This window comes from Micromesistius poutassou (assembly GCF_964030765.1).
Source record: "Micromesistius poutassou genome assembly, chromosome: 17".
NCBI lineage: Eukaryota > Metazoa > Chordata > Actinopteri > Gadiformes > Gadidae > Micromesistius > Micromesistius poutassou.
In genome coordinates this window covers 12274581-12297304 of record NC_140287.1, presented here as the reverse complement: position 1 = coordinate 12297304, position 22724 = coordinate 12274581, and the positions used below count along the sequence as shown (strand labels likewise).

The 22724-nt window shown below is 46.4% G+C and overlaps 1 protein-coding gene across 1 annotated transcript in view; it reads left to right on the top strand.

Moving 5' to 3' along the window:
* The window catches only part of ppp2r3a (protein phosphatase 2, regulatory subunit B'', alpha), a 55267-nt gene extending 35189 nt beyond the window's left edge, over positions 1–20078 (top strand). The window contains exons 3-13 of the mRNA XM_084482320.1: positions 8609–8932; positions 9455–9558; positions 9782–9884; positions 10457–10531; positions 12680–12923; positions 13784–13832; positions 14028–14117; positions 14881–15056; positions 15627–15745; positions 16044–16150; positions 16755–20078. Coding sequence (XP_084338446.1) covers positions 8609–8932; positions 9455–9558; positions 9782–9884; positions 10457–10531; positions 12680–12923; positions 13784–13832; positions 14028–14117; positions 14881–15056; positions 15627–15745; positions 16044–16150; positions 16755–16851 — 1488 coding nt within the window. The 3' untranslated portion in view covers positions 16852–20078. The remainder of the gene's footprint in view (positions 1–8608; positions 8933–9454; positions 9559–9781; positions 9885–10456; positions 10532–12679; positions 12924–13783; positions 13833–14027; positions 14118–14880; positions 15057–15626; positions 15746–16043; positions 16151–16754) is intronic.
* The last annotated feature ends 2646 nt before the right edge of the window (positions 20079–22724 follow it).

Sequence of the window (22724 nt, the reverse complement as noted above, 5' to 3'; positions counted from 1 at the left end):
TACGAAAGGTCTCAAGAATGAAAGCCTTCCATCAACCTAAGCCCTGTAAACATAAATAATGGCTAAAGTGAAAAAGGGACCAAAGGCTTAAATGGAGGGATCTTTTTTTCAGAGGGTCACTCAACAGAATCGCTTTGATTTAGTTTCTGCCAGATTATGAATAATCCTAATGTGTTCATAGTGTGAGGCGCTTTGAAGATTGTCTTTGAGTGGTTTAGGGCTTGTTTCGAATATCTGTGTGGCTACTAAGCGGAAGATCCTACAATAATTGGGGGGGCTTGGGGAATATTTGGTGATCGACAATCATGTTGTTAAACTGTCAAAGTAACCACAAGCAGGAACCTGTCTAATTATTCCACGTTTCCTCTGAAAAAGGCCTAACGAAAGCCGTAGACGAGCCTCAACCACATCATCCTTCCTCTTGGTCCCCACATTTCACCGTTCTTTCCTCGAGAACTGAAAAGATCCTCTGTTTCTCCATCCTTGGAAGCATTTCCATGAAGATGTGTTATTTTGCCCTCAGGGCCATGTGGCTTGTTATTGTGGGCTTGTGCAATGAATAGACTGTTAAATTGCCTCTGCTTATCCAGGTTTGCTTCCTCTGTGAAATAAAAACAAAATAAGTGTCGATCCCCGTGCAACCAATTAGCAGTGTGCAATATCACAATATTAGATGGTGAACGATTAAAATGTCTCCACAATCTGCCTTTACAGAGAGACCGTCATCGTGGTAAAGTGAACAGTTCTATCAGCTGCAGTTCTGTGGCTCAAACACACATCCAGAGATGTTTTCTCAGCTAAATCCTAAATCACACGTTCAATCAGGGTTATTACCATCAATAACGGTTAGGCCTACCGGACACCTATAGAATAAGGCAGTAGTGTGTGTGTCTGTGTGTATATGTGTGTGGATGGTGAAGCTCTGTCTGAGCAGCAGTTTATTTTTGGTGTTTGCAATAACACTAGAATACACAAGAACGATAACGTTATCACAAAGTTGCTGTTGGTTGTTACCATGGGGAATATCCATTGTAAAATTGTATGTCAATCAGTTTGTGACTTTCCACTCTGCTTGGTTATGTTCTTTTCATGATGTCTAATTGCCTTTTTAGTATGCTCTTCGAGGTCCCGACGAAGAGTCACCGGTGGCAGGGTGTGTGTGGATGTGTGGAGAGCTGTCTGGGCAGTGGTTGATGTTGATTGCAGAGTACAGGCGAGGGTTATGTTTCCCAGACACTATTATAAATGGTTGGACTGCATTTATATAGCGCTTTTTTGTAACCAGTGGCCACCCAAAGCGCTGTACGATATTGCCTGACATTCACCCATTTATACACACATTCACACACCGACGGCGGTGTCAGCCAGCTCGTCTGGAGCAGTTAGGGTTAGGAGACTTGCTCAGGGACAGCTCGAGCCAGGGATCGAACTAGCAACCTTACAGTTACCATTCAACTTGCTCTACCTCCTGAGCTACTGCTGCTCCCATTATAACCCCATGGTGTGTGTGTGGATGTGTTGTGCTCCATCCGAGCAGCGGTTTCATAGACAACATCGCTCATTATAACACTCAGACACAACGGCGGTACTAAAAATGTATCACAAACTTGTTGTGGGTCGTAACCATGGGGATAACACGCCCCCTCCTTCCTAGTACTCTCAGCACAAAAGGTATTTTTACATTTCCCCCCGTGTTCGAAATCTAGCTGAAAAAGTTATCTTTTGAAACCAATGCTAACCCATGTCAAAAATTATTGTTGAATGTTCATACTTTTGAACATTTGACAAGTTCATAGATCATGATCCTGCATGAATTTTATAGAAGATATTTTTGCCATATCACCCACCCCTACAACCAATAATTCAGTAAATTGGGACTAACAAATAGGGTCACTGGTTTCCAGTGCTGAACTGTGATCTTATTGGCTAGTCCCAACTTACTAAATCCCAACCAATAGGATCACAGTTCGGGTGCTGTGAATTGCTTAGGCTAGATTTGGCCCCTCCTCTCAGAGGAGTTAGACCAGCAGACTTTCTCATGCAGGGTAAGCTTACATAATCTGTCATCTCAAGATAGATAGCTGTTTGGGAAGGCATCGCCGTGTGTGTGTGTGTGTGTTAAAATAGGGATGCCAAGCTTAACCCCTTAGGAAGTATTTTATGGTTGTCAGCAAACCCGCCATGGCCCGTGTCTCTCGTCCACCGGGGGAAATCCTTTTGGTGTTGCAGAGGCCCAAGACAATTTAACTTGGCTTTAGGTTTCTAGCCAGCAGATCAGTCATTACTGGGTTACTGAGGTTAGGGGGCTGAACCTGATACTGTTTTGAAGTGATCCGATTGAGAGCCGAAGCCCATTTTCAGCAAAGGGGCTTGTTTATAGACCTGTTGGCTGTGTTGATTCATTCTAACTAATTCATCCAAGGTTTTTTATATTATATATAGATAATATTTGATTGCCTAAAATCCTCGAAGAATTAACAGTTTTTCTTATTTTTACCCCTGCTTTCGTAAACGTTAAGGTAAGGTTAATGTAGGTTGAAGGTAATTAATAGATGCAGGTTATTAAAGTGTATAGAATTGAGTGGCATCTAGCAGAACGGACTTGGCACACATTAAATATAATAACGTTTTAACAAGTGTATAAATCCATGAAAGTAAGAATCATAACCTAAGAATGAGCCTTTTATATCTACATATAAGTGTTTATATCAGACACTTATATATAGCCTAACCCTATCTCGGCCATCAACGTCACATGCTGGCCAGACTCCGCACATCACACATTGTGGGGTTCTAGTTTAATGTATGCGAAAAGCGTAATCCTCTCTCGGACGCACCTCATATAGCCAGTGAAGATGAGCTTATCCTCCAAAAATATCCTATGTATTCTGAGGACTAAGTTAAAATGGAAGTTGCACTTCTCTCATCTCTTTCTCCATCATCTTCTGCTGTCTATATTCATCTCCCCATCATCTGCTTCTCTCTCCTCTCTCTATCATTTGCCTTTGTCTTCTCCGTCTTGCTCTCTCTCTACCCCTCTGTCTTGCCTTTGTCTCCTCCTTCTCTTCTGTGTCCAGCTGTGGACCCCCCAGTCGGACAACACATATATATATCAAATGTAAGGGTGTGTGTGTATAGCCGTGTACGCTTCGTCACATCTGTGGCCAAGTACACACCTAATGCCCGGATGTGTTCTTGCTCTGTCCAATTTATCAAGGATGCATTGAAAAGTGACTTGTAATGTAGGAGGAGAATTTTTTTTTGCTATAACTCTATTTTTATGCTTTTTTTGATGAATTTACATTCAACATTGACATTCCTTCACCAACGTCCACCTTCAATAACTTTTTTTCAGCCACTGGCTTTTTGTATGTAGGCTACAGAAAGCCAAGACGACCTCAGATGGTGACGTCATCAAGTAGGATGCTGTTCTGACTACCGAATGACGGTAGTGCGCAGCCCATCCACGGGAGTTCGCAATCCCGAGCCGAACTTGCCAGGTCCGCCAAATTGTTAGACAGGAAGTAGATGTGGTGAACAGGAAGAACTTGACGGGATACTGTGTAGGGGTGTTCCCAGAGTGTGTGTATGTGTGTGGGTGGGTGTATGTATGTTTGTGAGATCTGCCCCTTCCAAAACCAGAAATAAGTGTTGTATCATCTCCGACTTACACATATGTTTACTGATAGTAGGGCAGAATATTGTGTGTGTGGGTTCGCTTCTGTGAGCGTGTGGTTGGAGTGTTTAGGAAGTTGTAATGTTCGCACTATCCCCTCGCCATTACCCCTGAGATGTAAAGAGGCGGTCCCTGTGACCATTAATAACCACACGCACACCCACATGCACATATATGCACGCACACACAAACACACACACACACACACACGCATTACCCATAGTTCTATTTAAGACTGCTTATGCTAATGTTAGATGACTTGGTTTAGAGTGTGGTTGTGTGTGTCTCATGCACCTGTCTGGCCCATGTTGCTGACTCACCTTTTCCCCTGGGTGAGGACAGGGGAGGGCAGTGTAGGAAAGAGTTCATACACACACTCACGCACGCACGCACGCACGCACGCACGCACGCACGCACGCACGCACGCACGCACGCACGCACGCACACACACACACACACACACACACACACACACACACACACACACACACACACACACACACACACACACACACACACACACACACACACACACACACACTTGAATAATGTACTATTTACATGAACATTTAGCAGAAGCTATTTAACATAAAGCAGAAGCCTTTATCCAAAGCTACTTGCAGTGAACATAGATAACGCTGTTATCTGATAATGTATTTATGGAGCAATTAGAGGGTTAGGGCATCTTGCTCAAGGAGTCCTAAAGGTGAGACAGTGGACATCATGTATTGAACCCAGTACCCTTTGGCTGGGAGTGGAACACCCAAACCACTAGACTATTTGCCCTCGCCCATTGAACTGTCATGCTCTGCTATTTTCTAACTACTTCTTATATGTGCCATGGGCCATTAAATGCATTTTTCCAAATTAAACCAATGGATAATGCATAGCCTGGACATGAATAATCCAACTTTTCCGAAAAAACACCACTGTGAAGCAGTGCTCTCTAATATTTTGAGTGTGACAGTTCCATTTTCCCAAGGACTCACATTAGTAAAGCCTGACAACAGCTCTGTCTCCTGTTGGCTTGTGGTGAACTCGTTTTAATGTGGCAACCCTGAGTCAAGCAGGTGAAGCTGTGGCCAGTGTAATGAGCGACCAGGCTTTAGGACCCAGGGGGAGGCCTTTTTTCAAGGGCTAGGTTACACCACCTGTCATTCAGACAGGAAAAGAGCACACAGCTGCCTGAGAGCATCTGTTCCACACACACACACACACATAGAGCTCTTTATACAGCCATTAATGATAGAACGCAGACCGCATGGTCAGGGACGATGAGAGGGCATGAGAGGGGAAATCATGGGAATTTTCAGGCGATATTGTCATATTGGGAGAAAAAAGGGAGAAAGAAGCTTTGAACTCTCCAGGTCTAGCTCTGATGATTAGTGTGAACAGAGATTATGATTGGCTAGTGGTAGGGAAGCTGGGTTGTGTGTGTGTGTGTGTGTGTGTGTGTGTGTGTGTGTGTGTGTTGTGGGGCAGGTTGGATCGGGCCATGACCTTGGAACAAAGTACAGTCATCATCGTGGTTCTATGGGGGTTTCATTGAGGAAGGGTTGGCCTGAGATGCCCAAGATGACATAATAATTCACCAAAACATAAGTGAATCATTATCATTTGACACAGGCACTGTGTATCTATATAAATATATCTTTGTACATTGACGGTCAACCACAACTAGATGGCACTGTTTATACTGCTTCTCTTCAAATAAACGAACAACGCTTGCAGTTGTTACACTAGTTCACTGTTCACAAACAAATACTGAGAACTGAAGTTGTCAGTTTGTTGTTGTTTAATAACATAGTGGCATTTGCTGAACAATTCACTTAACTCATTGTGATGGAGAAGTTTGACTGGTGTGAACTGGTGGAGAGATTCCCATTACATTCAGAGAGAGAGGGAGAGAGGGAGAGAGAGAGAGAGAGTTGTTGTCAGGTGGAAATGAAGTGATACATCATGGCCGGGAAATTAAAAGCGTACCAGGGGAGAAAAGCGTACCAGGGGATCCTGGTCGGTTGGTTCCTGACTTTGGGCTGACCTCGTTCAAAATGTTTCCACAAGCCAACACGGACATGCTTCACTGCATAACAATCTGGTGTAACATTGCACTTTACACACCGCTTCCTTGTTGTATGCATTTCAGTCTACCGAAAGCAGTAATATAACACTCAATATATGATAAGTATAGTATTATAGCAGTAATAATAATATTGTATAGAATAAGTGTACAGTATATTCAAAAGAAGGTATTGGTAGGAAGGTAACTTTCCCATATACATGCAGCATATCATACCGGGGACATATCAACACATTTCAGAACTATTTTTCACTTTCCTGTATATGGAATATAATGTACACATAGACATTTTGGTTGGCATTGGTGCTCTTGGTCAAATGTCATCAATAAAAGCGGGTTGAATCTGAACAGCCCCTGCTAGAGAGTAACGCCTGGGCCAACTTTAGTTTCCTGCGACCGTGACAAAATGTTTCAGATAGGGAAACGCTTTGCATTACGACTTCCCAGCGTCTAACTTTAGTCAGGACAGGCACTAGACGGGAGCGTCACACACACACACAAATACACACACTCACACTCACACTCTCACACACACACACACACACACACACACACACACACACACACACACACACACACACACACACACACACACACATAAATAAACACACATGCACATGGCCCGGCATGGCTCATATTTCTCGGTGTAGTCCAGCAGTAGCCCATTCTTGGAGCGACAGGCACCAGGCAGAACTAAAACTAGACCGCTACCTCCAGAGCGAGCGAGCGAGCAGCGGACGCTCCGACGGGCTCCTTCTACCCCAGGGAAGAGTGTCTCACTGCTGGCCGGCGATCGACCAGACCCCCCCTGTTCCCCACCCCGTCCCCACCGCCGCCACCACCACCTCCGGCCGCCGTCGGGGTTCTACTTCAAAGCTGGCGCGTTTACAAGGGATCTTTGAGGAATATCCTGATGCACGAAACAACTGGTGGATTACCAGGGCGCAGGAGCTTGCTGTAGGCGTTTCTGTGTGTATGTGTGTGTGTGTGTAAATGTGTATGTGTGTGTGTGTGTGTGTGTGTGTGCAGAAGTGCAGGCCGTCTGCTCCCCGGGACATTTTTTTCTATATTGTTATGAATGACCGCGTGTGTGTGCTGCGAGCAAATTCCGCGTGAGACGCACGCGTAGGGCCGTGGCGGGACGCCGGACCCCCCCCCCGCCCCCCCCCCCACACCCCTTGCCCACAACTCTGACACAACCTTTCCCGGCGCATCTGGCTTCTTCAGCTGTCGGTTTCCCCCAACAACCTCCTCCCCCCCCCCCCCGCCCCACATGACACTTTGTCCGGCTTCCGTCGCTTCTTACCCCCTCGCCCGCCTCATCCGTCCTGCCTGATCGGACCGGGAGCGGGTCGCCATCGGTCGCTTTTTCGGTCGGGCTCCCTGAGCTGGTCGTCTGGGCGTTCCCTTTTCCCCGGTGGCCGGTTCGGGTGGGGGCGGGGTGCGTGTCACTGCCCCCGCCATGATGATCAAGGAGTCGTCCCTGCGAGGGGACCCCGACCTGCGCGGGGAGCTAGCCTTTCTGGCCCGGGGGTGTGACTTTGTCCTCCCCTCGCGCTTCAAGAAGAGGATCAAGTGCTTCCAGCAGCTGCAGCTGCAGCAGCAGCAGCAGCAGCAGCAGCAGCAGCAGCAGGTCAGTGAGGGCACTGGCTCGCGGCTAGCGGTGGCGGCGAGGCTAAACAGGAAGTCACTGTGAGAGGCAGATGCGCCTTTGGGCGTGTGTGTGTGTGATAGTGGCTGCGATATGTGTTGTTGTCGCTTTAGTAACGGTTTAGTTGTGTTGGAGACAAGGGAATATTTATGTCCCTCTCTATCTCTCTTTAGTTCTCACTTTGTCTGTATCTCTCTTTTATCGCTTTGTCACACTTGGAAAACATGCACTCTACACACAACAGCCAAGACATTATGTGCATTAACCTGACAAGTTTTCAGAGAGAGAGAGAGAGAGAGAGAGAGAGAGAGAGAGAGAGAGAGAGAGAGAGAGAGAGAGAGAGAGAGAGAGAGAGAGAGAGAGAGAGAGAGAGAGAGAGAGAGAGAGAGAGAGAGAGAGAGAGAGAGAGAGAGAGACTATTCTGAGGCAGATACCAGTGAGGTATTTATAGGATGGGCCTGCAGGAATAGAGTGATAGAATGAATGAGGTGGAGCACTGTGGTGCTGGGAGGTACAGCTGTCCTACTCAATAGACAACCTATGGAGGCCTTGTGTGAACCAAACACAGACTAATTAAGTCTAAACTAATTATGTAAGTATATTCAGTCCAACTACCTCAATGTTATTAAGAACTTCTACTTTGTCTTTTTTTTTTTTAAGGTGTGTGCGTGTGCCTGTGTGAGTGTGCGTCCAAGTTATTTTTTCTCTTAAAGCCTGCAAAAGAGTCAATGGATATTTACAAAAATACTAATGGCTGTGCACAATTGGGGTGCAACCGAGGACCTTTAGAATATCACAGCATATAACCTGCAAATAAGCATTAGTTATTCACTCCATGTATTGCGTGGTATGAAGGACTAGTCTATGGTGACTTATTGGTGTCTCAAACGGAATGGAAGTTCCAAATGAAGGTATGCTGTTACTATTTAGAAATGACTTGGGTAGGAATCTTGCAGTGATTTCGATTTTATTATACAAGATAGTGAGGAGAAGGTAGTAACCGAGGTGACATGAGGGAATCCTTCTGTTAAACTGTGGGCATTGGGGTTCAGTCTCCAACCCCAACCTTTCAGTTTTGTTGGACGTTTGTGGCACAACGCTCCTACACTGTATGACCCCCGCCCCCCCAAAAAAACGTAAAATTCATCCCTCGAACCACCCTGACCTCTAACTCCTCCACCATCTCCTCTGCTCCTCACAGGTCCAGTCCAAACCAGAGAAGAAGCCCGGCACTCCTCCCCCGGCCCCGTCCGCCACTTCCCCGCCGCCGGCCCCCCGGTCCCCCAGCCCCCCTCCTGCCCCTGCTCCTCGTCCTCCTCCCCCCGCGTTGGTGGTGGTGCCGGCGCCGGTGTTGCTCCCCCCTCCTCAGTCCGCAATCAACATTCCGAGGTTCTACTACCCCCGCGGGCTGCCCGTGCCGGGCCCGCCCCCCAACCACGACGCCGCCATCGCCGCCGCCGAAGCGGCCTTCGCCGAGTTTGAGGAGGAGAAGGCCGACATCTATGAGATGGCCAAGATCGCCAAGGTCAGTGGAGGTCCATATGTGACCTCAGCCTCCTAGATAATGACTCTCCGTCCTTTAATATCAAAGCTGCACTACCTTTGTGTACGTGGGTTTAGCTTAATGTAGACACAGAAATAGTAGAAATCCTTAAGAGAACACAGGCTCCTCCAGCATCAACATTTATCTCTGTGTCCTGGAAGGTGCAGGTGTCATTTAAATAAAAAAATATATATGAATAGAATTCTTCAATCAGGTTGTTTGTGCGAGTGAGAAATGTGCATCTATTAGCCCCTTTGCATTGACTTTGTATGTCATTTGTATGTAATGAATTGAAGGAGATATGCATGAAACTAGGCCGAATGAAACTGTCCGAACACTAAAACATTCGCAAACACTTAATAATTGACTTCCCTGAACAGATTTGACAGCGTTGTGTTGTAATTTTTTAGCTGTTTGTGATTTATTTGTTTCATTTGTTTTATTATTATTATGTTTTATTTTATCAATGTTTAATCTCGTACTGATCTATGTTGTTTGTTCTAGGCGTGTGGGTATCCCCTCTACTGGAAGGCACCGCTCTTTAATGCAGCGGGCGGAGAGAGGACTGGATTCGTATCTGTCCACTCTTTCATTGCGACCTGGAGAAAGTAAGACATCCATCCACCCCTCCATTCCTCCATCCCTCCATCCCTCACTCCTCGTCTGACAATGGATCAAGTCTTTATCTCTCCACCCCCTCCCAATCTCTTCTTTATATGTTGTCCCATCTTTACCTCTTCTCCATCTCTCTGTCCTCTCTTCCCTTGTTCTCCTCTCCTCTTCTTTTCCTCCTCCTTCTCCTCATCCTCATCCTCCTCCTCTCTACCGCAGGCTGTTGCACAGTTGCCATGACGACTCATCCATGTTCATCTGTCTGCTGGCGAAGCCCAGCTGTAGCTACCTGGAGCAAGAGGACTTCATCCCACTCATGCAGGTACAAAACAACCCCAACGCCAATCAACCATCCAATCATCTGCAGATGACGGCACACCAGTGGAGCGAACACGAGTTGGAGGGCAGAAAATGCTCATTGTGTTTATTTATATATATATATATATATATATATATATATATATATATATATATACACAATATCAAGCAAAGTATGTTTCTTGCAGGTTGATGGTGTGTTCAGGCCTAATCATTTAATGATACGATATTATCAACCAAAGTTGAGAAAGGCTAACTTGTTTTGTTTTTCTAACTTGTTTGTACAACCCATTTAAACAACATTTTAATCACTACGGCGAAAACTAGCTGTCCTTTCATTTTTTCAATCCTATTTGTAAACCCAGCCACACATAGAAATGTTATGTACAACCTATCAACCCCACACTCAGCTCAGCTCACATAACCTATAATCAACTCAAATATGGTCAAAATAAGTATGCATACCCATGGATGGATAAAATTTGTCTCAGTCTGTGAAAAACGGACGGTAGTGAAAGGTGATAAAGCATCGATGAATGCATTCTTCAAATGTTCTTCGTTCCTTTCCATGTTCAGGATATCGTGGACACCCACCCTGGGCTGACGTTTCTCAAAGATGCGCCTGAATTCCATTCCCGCTACATCACCACGGTGAGTAACGGTGACTGGAAAATTGGAAAGTTTTTTTATACACTTAACTTATATAATTAGTTAGTGTAGAAGTAGTTAGTGTAGTGAGAAATGTAAGACAAATCAATTTAATTTGTAAGGTTACATGGTTACATGGATATCGTTGTATTGTTTAATTAATAAGTACATCATAAAATACACACCACGTTATCAGTTACTTGGTAAGATAAGTTACCTAAGCTACCTACAGGCTACATTGTTGTGCTCTTACGACACACATGTAAGTGTGCTTTTCCCTGTGCTAAGCCAGTTTTACAACACAGACTACACTTTACACTATGTGTGCCATTTAGACTGGAATGTAGAATCAATAGATTGCAGAATCAATCGGAACTTGGAGCTTGATTTGACATTTAAAGACTCAGCAGTATTTGTTCTGACTCTCATTAGCTGTGATTTAGAGTTGTTGGAAGTGCTGAGTATTTTGCACTGTTCTTCACCTGCTGCAGTATCATCAGCAGACCAACGTCCATCTGTCCCCTGTGTCCGTCTGTCTGCCTGTCTCTCTCTCTCTTGCGCTCTGTCTGTGTCCTATGTCTATATCTGTAACTGTCTTGTGTGGCTAAATGTCTGTCAGTGTATATGTCCATCCGTCTGTCTGTCTGTCTCTTTCTCTCTCTCTCTCTCTCTCTCTCTCTGTCTCTCAGTGTGAGTGTGTGTGTGTGTGTGTGTGTGTGTGTGTGTTTGTGAATATGCTCATGGTCAGATGTGAATATTGTGAATGCTACCACTGCTGATGATGACTCCATGAATAAGAATAGTGAGGTGGTCATGTGACTGTTGTGTAACTGCAACACACTGCTTGTCGCCAACTGCAACTGCAACTGCAACGCGTGCAGCATGGGAGGGGGCCACAGCTGCCCCCCCCCCCCCCCCCCCACACACAGAGCTATGTGTCGGATTCTGATTACATCACGGAACACCGTGCCCTCACCCCCTGAGAGCCTTTGGAAACGGAGGACCTTGGTCGCCCGCATGCCCATATTAGCACTGTGGACCCATGTGTAGTGCTGGGCTAGCGTTAGCAGACATGTATAGCGCTGGGCTAGCGTTAGCGCACATGTGTAGCGCTGGGCTAGCGTTAGCAGACATGTATAGCGCTGGGCTAGCGTTAGCGCACATGTGTAGCGCTGGGCTAGCGTTAGCAGACATGTGTAGCGCTGGGCTAGCGTTAGCGCACATGTGTAGCGCTGGGCTAGCGTTAGCAGACATGTGTAGCGCTGGGCTAGCGTTAGCAGACATGTGTAGCGCTGGGCTAGCGTTAGCAGACATGTGTAGCGCTGGGCTAGCGTTAGCAGACATTTTTAGAGCTGAGCCAGCACTAGCAGACATTTTTAGAGCTGAGCTAGCATTAGCAGACATGTTTAGAGCTGAGCTAGCGTTAGCAGACATGTTTAGAGCTGAGCTAGCGCTAGCAGACATGTTTAAAGCTGGACTAAAGCCCAAAAAAAAAACCATCTTGGTTAGGCAAAAAATTATGTTTAAGAATTTCCCACTCTGTGTGCATTGATCCTAGCCTGACATCGCCAGATCAATTCCCAAATGTGTATTAATCTGGAACCCCTCAGTTCAGTCTCAATTACCATGGGACATTATCAACCGGTGCAGACCAGAATGCCTCTGGATGCAATTGGATAGACCTACACCCAATCAGAACAACCAAACGTGTGGCACATCAGCGGCAGCCATCTTGGTTGTGTATTCAAATGCCTCAACAGCTCTCCGATAGGGTGGCTCCTCATCTTATGGACCTGTATAAGATAAACAGTTGTGACTGGCCCGACCGGTGCCAGGTCTGCTAGAGATGTGTCTGAGCAGGAGGTGGGCCAGACCCATTTGCCACATCAAAGGTGTGCGTTGGCCTAAAGGCTCAGTGATGGTTCCACGTCAACGCAACGCAAGGGGGTTTACGGAACCATTACGTCCTCGCGGACTCTCCTCGCGTCCACCGCAAGGGCCTGACGCGCGCCTCCCAAAAATTGTAACCTTGTAAAAATTGTAAAAAGTCGAAAGCGTCTGCGTGGTCATTGTGTTGCGTCGACTTTGAACCATAAACGAAGCCTCAACCCTCCTCCTCTGCGCGTGTCCTCTCTCTCTCTCTCTCTGCAGGTGATCCAGAGGATCTTCTACGTGGTAAACCGGTCGTGGTCGGGCCGCGTCACCATGACGGAGCTGCGGCGCAGCAACTTCCTGCAGACGCTGGCGCTGCTGGAGGAGGAGGACGACATCAACCAGATCACAGACTACTTCTCCTACGAACACTTCTACGTCATCTACTGCAAGTTCTGGGAGCTGGACACCGACCACGACCTCTACATCGACCCCAAGGACCTGGCCCGGTACAACGACCACGGTGAGGGGCCCGTACGGAATAGTGGCCATGAAATAATTAGAATAAAATAGAAATAGAATAATAGCTGTAAATGAAATGAATGTGAAATAGAATATTTATGCATAATATGTACCTAGCTGAACCATCCTCGTTCACGGATCATTTACCTTAGCAATCCCACACAGGCTTCTACAGTCTCCTTATTAATGCAGGTTTTGTCGTGATCAGGGGTGAATGCTGTGCGCAGTCAGACAGAACGGAGCCCTCCGCCTCCAAAGAGACCGCTCCCTGTTTAATTGAATAGATGTATTACATTAATTAAGCTTTATTAAACAGGCTTGAATTATAGTATTGAAGTCTATAGTCTATTTTCTGTCAAGCGCTATTCAGATGCTTAAAGGAACGGACACGCACACTGTCGTCATGTAATGATAGTGATGATCGGTTGTTTAGCGGAGGCACAAAACCTTGACTAAAGACATCTGTGGGAAACCCTGACAAGCCAATTGGTTGTTTTCAACTGTCTAAACCGTGCAAAAGTAACCAAAATTGAGGCATCATTGATTATATTATATATATTAAAAAAAGATCATACATGATCCGATGATCAGTCAAAGATGGGTCTGCCATAATGAACCGAGGTCACCCCATCGAGAAACCTTTTTTGACGAACTACAACTTACAATTGAAAAGTGAAAATCAATTTACTATTTTACTTACCTATTTTTTTTCTTTACTAACCATCTGTTCACATCGTGCCTAGTATATGCTGTATCTGTATAGACGAAGGCTGATGGAGATGGAGGCTTTTGTTCACAGAGACGTCTGTATTAGCTTCTCTATTCAAACCAAGTCACATTATAACTTTCTGTCATTCACAGCTTCTTCCAACAGGATCATTGAAAGAATGTTCTCAGGAGCAGTCACAAGGTAAACACACATCTATGCTCACACACACAGGCACACACACACACACATTTATTCACTAAATATACATAAACTCATAGACACACACACATACACCCACACACACCCCCACACACACACACACTAAATGGTGCGTTACATTGGGGTCACAGCTGCAGGTCTGGTCAATGCTAACTGGTGATTGCTTCTGGTTGCCAGGGGCAACTCGGTACAGAGGGAGAACAGGATGAGCTACGCTGAGTTCGTCTGGTTCCTCATCTCTGAGGAGGATAAGAAAAACCCCACCAGGTACTCCACTCTCTGCATGGTACTGGTAGATATATTACCACTGCCGGCTGAGCCTGTGTCTCAATTTGAGGCAGACTGATTGTGCCCGCCTGCCCTCAACAACTGAGTCCTTCCGAGATGAGGATGTTCTGTCTACCTGAGCATCAGACAACCTCTTTCGGATAACGAATAGTTTAGCAGACACCACCTCTCAGGCCCACACAGGAACTGCTTACGGTACCCTTGAAGGCTCTGAGGCCAATGCAGCCTCAGTCAAGCTAGCCACAAGGATGGCTTTAGCAGATCTGGGATTAGACTTCCCACTTGCAGAAATGGCTGCACTGAGTGTCTTTTCCAGAGACACTACAGCAGTCTACATTTTCGGATAGCCCTGTCCCCACCATTCATTGTCGAGTAACATAAGTGTTGGGAGCATCCCAGAGACATACTCAATCTCACCAGCAACTGCAGAGCCTTGGCAGCTATGCAATATGCAGGTAGCTATGGACTGAAGCATATGCACAATATAGAGCACGCCGTTGCCTCTCTGATTGTGTCATTGTAGCTCAGTTCTTCTTATCCGAAAAGTGTACTAGAAATTTGTTCTCCATGCACTTTAAATTTCCTCAAACTTTTGATAAATTATTACAGATTTTAAGCAAGTGATTATATTTCTCTCTCTCTCTCTCTCTCTCTCTCGCTCTCGCTCTCGCTCTCTCCCTCTCCCTCTCCCCCTCTCTCTCTCTCCCCTTCCTCTCCTTTTCACGTCTGTGTCCGTCTGCAGCATAGAGTACTGGTTCCGCTGCATGGACATGGATGGCGACGGGGTCCTGTCCATGTTTGAGCTGGAGTACTTCTACGAGGAGCAGTGTGAGCGCATGGAGGGCATGGGCATCGAGCCCCTGCCCTTCCAGGACCTGCTCTGTCAGATGCTCGACCTGGTCAAGCCCAAGAGCCAGGGTCAGTCTCCTCCTCCTCCCTCCTCCTCCTCTTCCTTCTGTCCTTTCATTCATCCGTCCATCCGTCCGTCCTCCATTCGATCTGTCTCCCCTTTCATCATTCCATCCTCTTTATTTTCTTCAATCTGTCCTTCTGTCCTTCCTTCCCTCCCTCCCTCATCCCTCCCCTTTATTCCGTTCCTTCTTTCCGTCCTTGCATCCTTCACGGTTCCCTACCGTCCTTCCTTCCGTTATCCATCGTCCATCCTTCCTTCCCTCCTTGCTCCCTTCTTTGGCCCCCTTTGTCGCATCCTTTGTTCCATCCATATCCTCTACCTTGTATCCACCTTTCCTCCCTTCTATCCATCGATTGTTTCTTCTTCGCTACCTTTCATCCATCTGTCCATCCATCTGGCCTTCCGCCAAAATGTCCTGTGTCTGTGATCAATAAAATACTATTTTATCTCGCCTCCCTTCCTCCCTCTTCCTTCCACCCATCCTCCCTTTCCCCCTTGCTCCCCGGTCCACCTCTTCCCTAACACTGTCCATGCCTGATGACCATGTGTGTGATGGGGTGTTTTTGTTCCTGCAGGTAAGATCACCCTGAGTGACCTGAAGCGATGCCGGATGGCTCACATCTTCCTGGACACCTTCTTCAACCTGGAGAAGTATCTGGACCACGAGCAGAGAGACCCCTTTGCTCTGCAGAAGGTCTGCTCCCTGTGTCAACTACAGCCACCATAGACTGTCTAGAATAGAATAGAATAGAATTATCTTTATTGTCATTGCACGTAGTACAGCGAAATTTAAATGTCATCCAGAGATGTTGATGTCATCCATGTCATATGGAACTATTGTTTAACTAAAATATCTATCCTGATTCCTGTATGGTACTGTGTGTTTGATTTACAAGAGTGGAACATGTATATTTTTGAAAACCATGCTCATACTGATGTTGCCGACTGTGTGTGTGTGTGTGTGTGTGTGTGTGTGTGTGTGTGTGTTTCAGGACATTGACACTGAGGGTCCCGAGCCGTCTGACTGGGATAAGTACGCTTCGGAGGAGTACGAGATCCTAGTGGCGGAGGAAACCGCGAACGAGCAGCTACACGATGCGTAAGATACAGCACGCATGCACACACACACACACACACGCACGCACGCACGCACGCACGCACGCACGCACGCACGCACGCACGCACGCACGCACGCACGCACGCACACATACACACATGCGCGCACACACACATGCGCACGCACACGGGCATGTGCGCACATACACACAAACAGCATGAATAGATGCAGCATTCAGACTCACACACTACAGGCACGGGCATGTCATACAAACAAGCATGAAACATAAGTGCACAAAAGTCACACACACACACACACACACACACACACACACACACGCCTATGCACGTTCCAACATCGTGTAAGACATGTAAATGGTCCTCATTTATATAGCGCTTTTATCCAAAGCGCCCCACATTCCACCCCCACATGTAACCTGAAACATATGCAGGAGCTAAGTGATGCAGACACACACAGACACACACACACACACACACACACAGCTGCACCCTCATTGTGTTGTGAACACGGGTCAGAAAACACCCTCTTTGTGTGCGTGTGTGTTCTCTGCGGAGTCATAATCAACGTTTCTCAGAAAGCGGCGCAGCGAGTTTACCGGACTCGTGCGTGTGTTTGGATTTCACAGGTCCTTCGACGACGACTACGAGTCGGACGAGCTCCAGGTGCCCGGGGACATCGGGAATAAGATGGAAAAGCTGGTGATTTCCGACCTCACCGCGTGAAGAAACCTCCAGTCCGGCGACTCCCTGAAAGTCCCCCCCTCAGCCCCGTCAACTCTTCAAAACGCCGAGGCAGGGGGCACAAAGAGGGTCCCCCACTCGCCCCCTGAGGAAGACGTTGAGAAATGTCCCCTGAATTGACCCACTGTTGATGATGTGTGTGTGAAAATGTGTGACCTTTAAACCAAGACACTCTTCTGGTGCAATAAGACATCTGTTTTCAAACAGAGATAAGAGAGAGAGAGGGGCGTGAGTGCCCCGCCACCTTAAAGACAAACAGGGGGGGGGGGGGGGGTGTGGGGTGGCTTGTGAATTCACTAATCTCTGGGAAAACGGAGAACAGACAACAAAAACATTTTCTGTTGTGTGTTACCCTACCGACAATCTCAACGAGGAGACAATCGTATTTCCTGTTTTTTGTGCTACATTAAGTATTAACGTTCTCCTCACACGACTGCCAGCATAGCTTTTTTTTTTCGTCGGCACAGACCTTCATAGACACGGTTGACGGACAAACGTTTCCCCTGTGAAGAAAATATATCAATCGTCCATCCACAGCCAAGATATACACCCTTTGGTGGAGAAAAAAAACGACTGAATTTCCACCACCATTTCACACTCCCCCTGTCTCCCCCTGGTGGCCGACCGCCGCAACTGCAGGCCGAACAGGTGACACGCGACCGACGCGTCACTGTGACTACAACGACGACCGGAGAAGGGAGCAGAGTTCACGGAGCTGCCCGTTTCTATTCTTAGAATGCCCGGCAATCTGCTGATTGTTTCGCGACACTCCTGGAATCCCTTTGTTGAGGCATCGCTTGGAACCTGCCCGGGGAGCGTGCAGTACGCACAAGGGAGCCGGAATGTTCCGCCCCTGTGTCCTCATCCACCCCCCCTCCCCCCCCCCCCTCCTTATTTTTTCAACGTCGCGCAAGGTATGCTCATTCTGTACATAGAATAACATTTTAAAGTAAAAATACAAAGGACAAAAAAAGAAGACACGTCACACTCTCTGGTAGAGTTGTACACACATTTCCAGCCCGGAGACTCTGAGGTTCTCCGACATGAAGACACTTGTGAGATTCAGCTTTTCTGTTTGCATTAGGAGTGGACTAGTTTCCATGAAATCACCCGGCCCCCCCCTACCCTCACACCCCTACAGTCGCACAAGTATACAGTATTTTTCCTTCTGCCCGGCCCGATCGATTGTTACCAAAAAAAAACTCAACAGGAACATTTGTGTGTGCTCTTCATTGTAACGCTTGATTATTTTAAAACCCCTTGTTTGCAGTGTTTTTTGTACGTCCTACATTTCAGTTCGCCTTTCAAAAAACATTTAACTTATAACTTTCGTTATTTAGCTGATGCTCCACGGTTTCAGGAAAGTATTATTAATATAAATATTATGACGGTTCTGCATTTTAATGTATGTAATCTTTCTCACCCTGCTGCGTATTCAAGACACACTGTGGCCTCTTTCTTTCACTCTGTGATTACCTTGCTGCACTCACAGGGAAAAGAGCGTGTGTTTGATGTTGTGTGTGTGTGTGTGTGTGTGTGTGTGTGTGTGTGTGCGTGCACGCGTGCGTGCGTGCGTGTGTGCGCGTCCGTGCTTGCACACTACCCTTACTATGTGTTTCTTATAAAATCTCCGATCTGGGGGCGTGTGCCGAGGAGCGTGCTAGGTTGCTGAGCGGTGTGCGGCAGTTTGATAGAAAAGAGCCGTTGCCAGGAGAACAGTGTTCTCCGGGGCTGACAAAAGCGCTCGCTCTTGTTTAACTCTTTTAATTAGCACGGGGAAAACGCTTGTCCTCGAGGGCTTGGAGTTCACCGGCTCTTCCTGGGTGACACACACACATTCACACGTGCACTCACCGACACACGCATACACAGGCACGCGCGCACACACACACAAACGCACACACACACACACGCACACGCACACGCAGACAGACTTACATACAGAAACATACACACACACATTCACACAGGCACGCACACACACGCAGACAGACTAACATTCACACATGAATACACAGAAACACAAACACTCACACACACACACACACACACACACACACACACACACACACACACACACACACACACACACACACACACACACACACACACACACACACACAGACAGACAGACAAAACACACACACCCCACACCTAACCACAAACAGACACACAGACAAACAGGTAGACACACGCACATCAGTCCACTTATAACATGAGTGAATGAAAGCGAGTCAACTTTGCAAGGCCTCTGGGTTGACTTATTATTATTTTGACAATGTTTTAATGTTTTTTCTTGCTGTGCCACTGTGTGGCTTATGTGCGTACAATGGTGTGGGGCGGAGGTATGGTGGAAATGCGCACGTGTGTGTGTGTGTGACATGCAGTGATGTCATCAATGATGATGACGCCATCCTCAAAATGGGGTTAGGCAACGGCCTCTGAAGCAGGGGCTTCCAAACTTGTTAATGCCGTGAGGTACTTTCAGGCACAGAGCTAGGCCCCGGGAGCCACCTTAAATAAGCAATACATTCTCACTACTAGGTCAAAACAGCTATAGCTAACATGTATTTACGTCAATTGTTCATCTTTATAGTATTGCCCCTTTTCACTCCTCAAACGTACTTTTGGAAATGTTTCGAAAAATGTTTATGGTGGGCATCCCGTGACTCGGACCCTCTTTTAGGGGTTGCAGACTAGTTTGGAAACCACTACTGTATAGGACAGGAGGAGACAGACAATCATGCACTTATTACACACACACACAGACGCACACATACACACACCTGCGCAACCTAACCTAACCTTACGGGACAGGCCCGTCTGAGTGATCCTCAACTGAAAGTGTTGGGAGAATGTATCTTGTGGTGTTGCAGTTCTCAGTGTCTGACTACTGAGTAACGGCTGAAGACAGTGTGGGGGAAGATTTGTGTTATCATGAAACACTTTCTGGGACTTTCTTGGGGGTTTTACTTTGAATTGAGAGGTCTACTCAGAGCCATAGACAGCAGACGTTTACTTTGTCGTACATCGTTGCAGCGGGGAGACTGGATTTAAATGTGTGATAATTGACCTTCTTCCTTTACTTCTTTACTCTTTGTTTTTCTTATCCTTTCTTTCCTTTTGTTTTCCGTCCTTTATCCTCCCATAGAGTTACCTGTCCTGTTCCTGCTTTACTTTGAAGCAAAATAAAGTCAAATTAATATTTAAGAGAATTCTTTGTCTTGATCTAATGGTTGACTCAACATATACAGAGACACACACCCACAGACAGACCGATAGCACACACACACACACACACACATACACATATACATATGTTATTTTACAGTTGCCCTGGTAACACTGGCCATAATTGCTTATTGGATATACAGCATGATGCCAGTCCTGCTTATATGCAGGTTTATAAAACCCTTACCTAACAAGATTCATAATTATATACATCTCTAGCTGATATCCATTTTCACTTTGATATAGCATCTCGAAATAAAAGTGCTGCTAGCACTTTATTAAAACATTCAGTCATAAGTCAACAGCACAAGGAATCGGGCCAGCAACCTCCAGATATGTTTTGTTGGTGATCCACACATGAGTGTAATCAACTTTCTCAGTGCATTTACGTAGCAAAAACACACTAAACACAACTTTTATTTTGTAAAATTGGAATTGTCCACCAATGGTGATTTGGGACACCTGAGGCAGGCACAGTTCACACTCAAGTCCAGGTCCTTGCTGCCTGTTCCCCTGCCTGGTGCTGCTGTTGCTGCTGTGGTGGCGTCAGCGTTGTTATGGCCAACTGGCCCTCTGGAGAGTGTCATTGTTTTATTGATGGAAGAATTACCAGGCCGGGAGGTGAGGGTTTTGGGGGGAGAATGGGGAGGGGGGGGGGGGGGGGGGGGGGGGGATGGTGGGTTCTCAAGCTAATCAAAGCCATTCGTCCCCATGGTTACTCAATGGTCCACTTCACTTCAGTCTTGCGCTCTAGGCATGGTAATATACTGTTTTCCATATAGCTAACTAGACTGAACTTATGGACAGCAGGACCGTTTACCACATTTACCATGTATATGTGGTATATGTACTAAAAGTTACCTTACGAATGCCCTGTTTAGTCTTACTCTATGATGCCCCCACATGGAAAAGTGTGTGTGTGTGTGTGTGTGTGTGTGTGTGTGTGTGTGTGTGTGTGTGTGTGTTGTGTGTGCGTCAAGCATACTTTGGCCACCCCAGAATTCCATGGTGTTGCCGGTGATGCATTTGCCATGGTAGCAACATGGACCAGGCTGCTCGCCAGCTACTTGGAGCGGTTGCTACTTGGAGCGGATCCATGTGGTGCCGTCCCTGGAGAACACACCAGAGTCATTGTCTAAAGAATGAGAATATACCTTGGTTCTATTAACAAGTTTACAGGTAGTAGTATTAATGTAATAATGTATATATATATATAATGTTAGGGTTAGTATTAATGTATTAATAATAATATAGTCATGAAGTCTCTTTAAATTGCCCTTTATATTAGCCACTGGCTGGTTATTGGTCGTCACTAGGTCGGCCAATAACTGACCTTATAAGGTCATGTCAGCGTGAGCTCTGACATCACACCTGTGACCCCTTAACCATTGATTAAAACCTCTCTTTTGAAAAGCACTGTGTGTAATCTATTGACTGTGTTTGTTCACCAGTAAACAAGTGCCATTAGAAACCAACGTGACTAAGCAGATCTTAAGAAAAAACAGACTAACAGTCTCAAAACAGACTAGCTCGTTAGCTTGAGCAATAGCTCTGCCTAGCCCTGTGAAGACTCCGGTCATGCGCAACGAGTGCATGGGCAGAAGTGTGTGCAGGTAGCCGGGGAGCTAGGTAGATAGTGAAGTAGGCCATACAGTTATTTAACCTTGGATTTTCAACAAATATTCATAGTCATATGAGGGTTTTATTTTTTTGTAAAGTAAATATAACTTAAATACGGTGTACATTGTTGTAGATTGTGCTGCTATTTAGGGAATTCAGGAATGGTTTCGGTGACCCAATTTGTGGAAAATAAATTCTTTCTTGGTATAGTGATGAAGACCAGCAGTAGGCGCCTGGTTTGTATTTCGGATTATTGTTCTAAATTCCAACACACTTTAGCAAGAATGCTGTTTTCTTTGGCCCATTCCCATTCTGTGAAGAATGCCCATGGAATCCGGCTCAGATGGAAGGTCAGCAAAAGACTTGGTCATTGTTTGAAATGGCATTCTATTTGTTTCCCTCAAATGTCAGGGACAGAGAAAATTAGCCATCAGATTACATTCCCCTCCTATTTGGAACAGCGACATTCCACTGGAATGATCGTCGACCGATGGCCCTTCATGATGACATCACCTGCCGTGATGTCATCCTGATGCTCCATGGTTTCCACGGTGCCAGGCCCAGAACACATGACTCCTTGCAAGGTTAGTGGCGGTGGAGGGCACCAGGGTGTTGAAAACCGCCTGGAAGATGTTTGGGATGAGGTCACCTCGGAAGCCCCAGGAGCAGTGCTTGTGTCTCCTGATTGGCGGAGACTTGCCCGGATCTTCACCCTGACTCTGACACAATAAGGAGACAATTACAGCCAAGGCAGTTATCAATCAGGGAGCAAAGGGAGGAATGGAGGGCAGACATAGAGAGAGGGAGGGAAAGAATGGAAAGTAAAGTGAGGTTGACAGGGAGAGCAAGCGAATAAGAGAGAGAAAGAGAGGACCAAAGAGACGAGGCATGAAACAGAAAGTGAGAGCAGAAGAAAAAAGGTTTTCCATTCTAATGTCCTTGGGCAGTAAACAGACTCCTGAATAGGGGGGAGTCCTGCAACTGGTGCAGACATACCAGAGAGC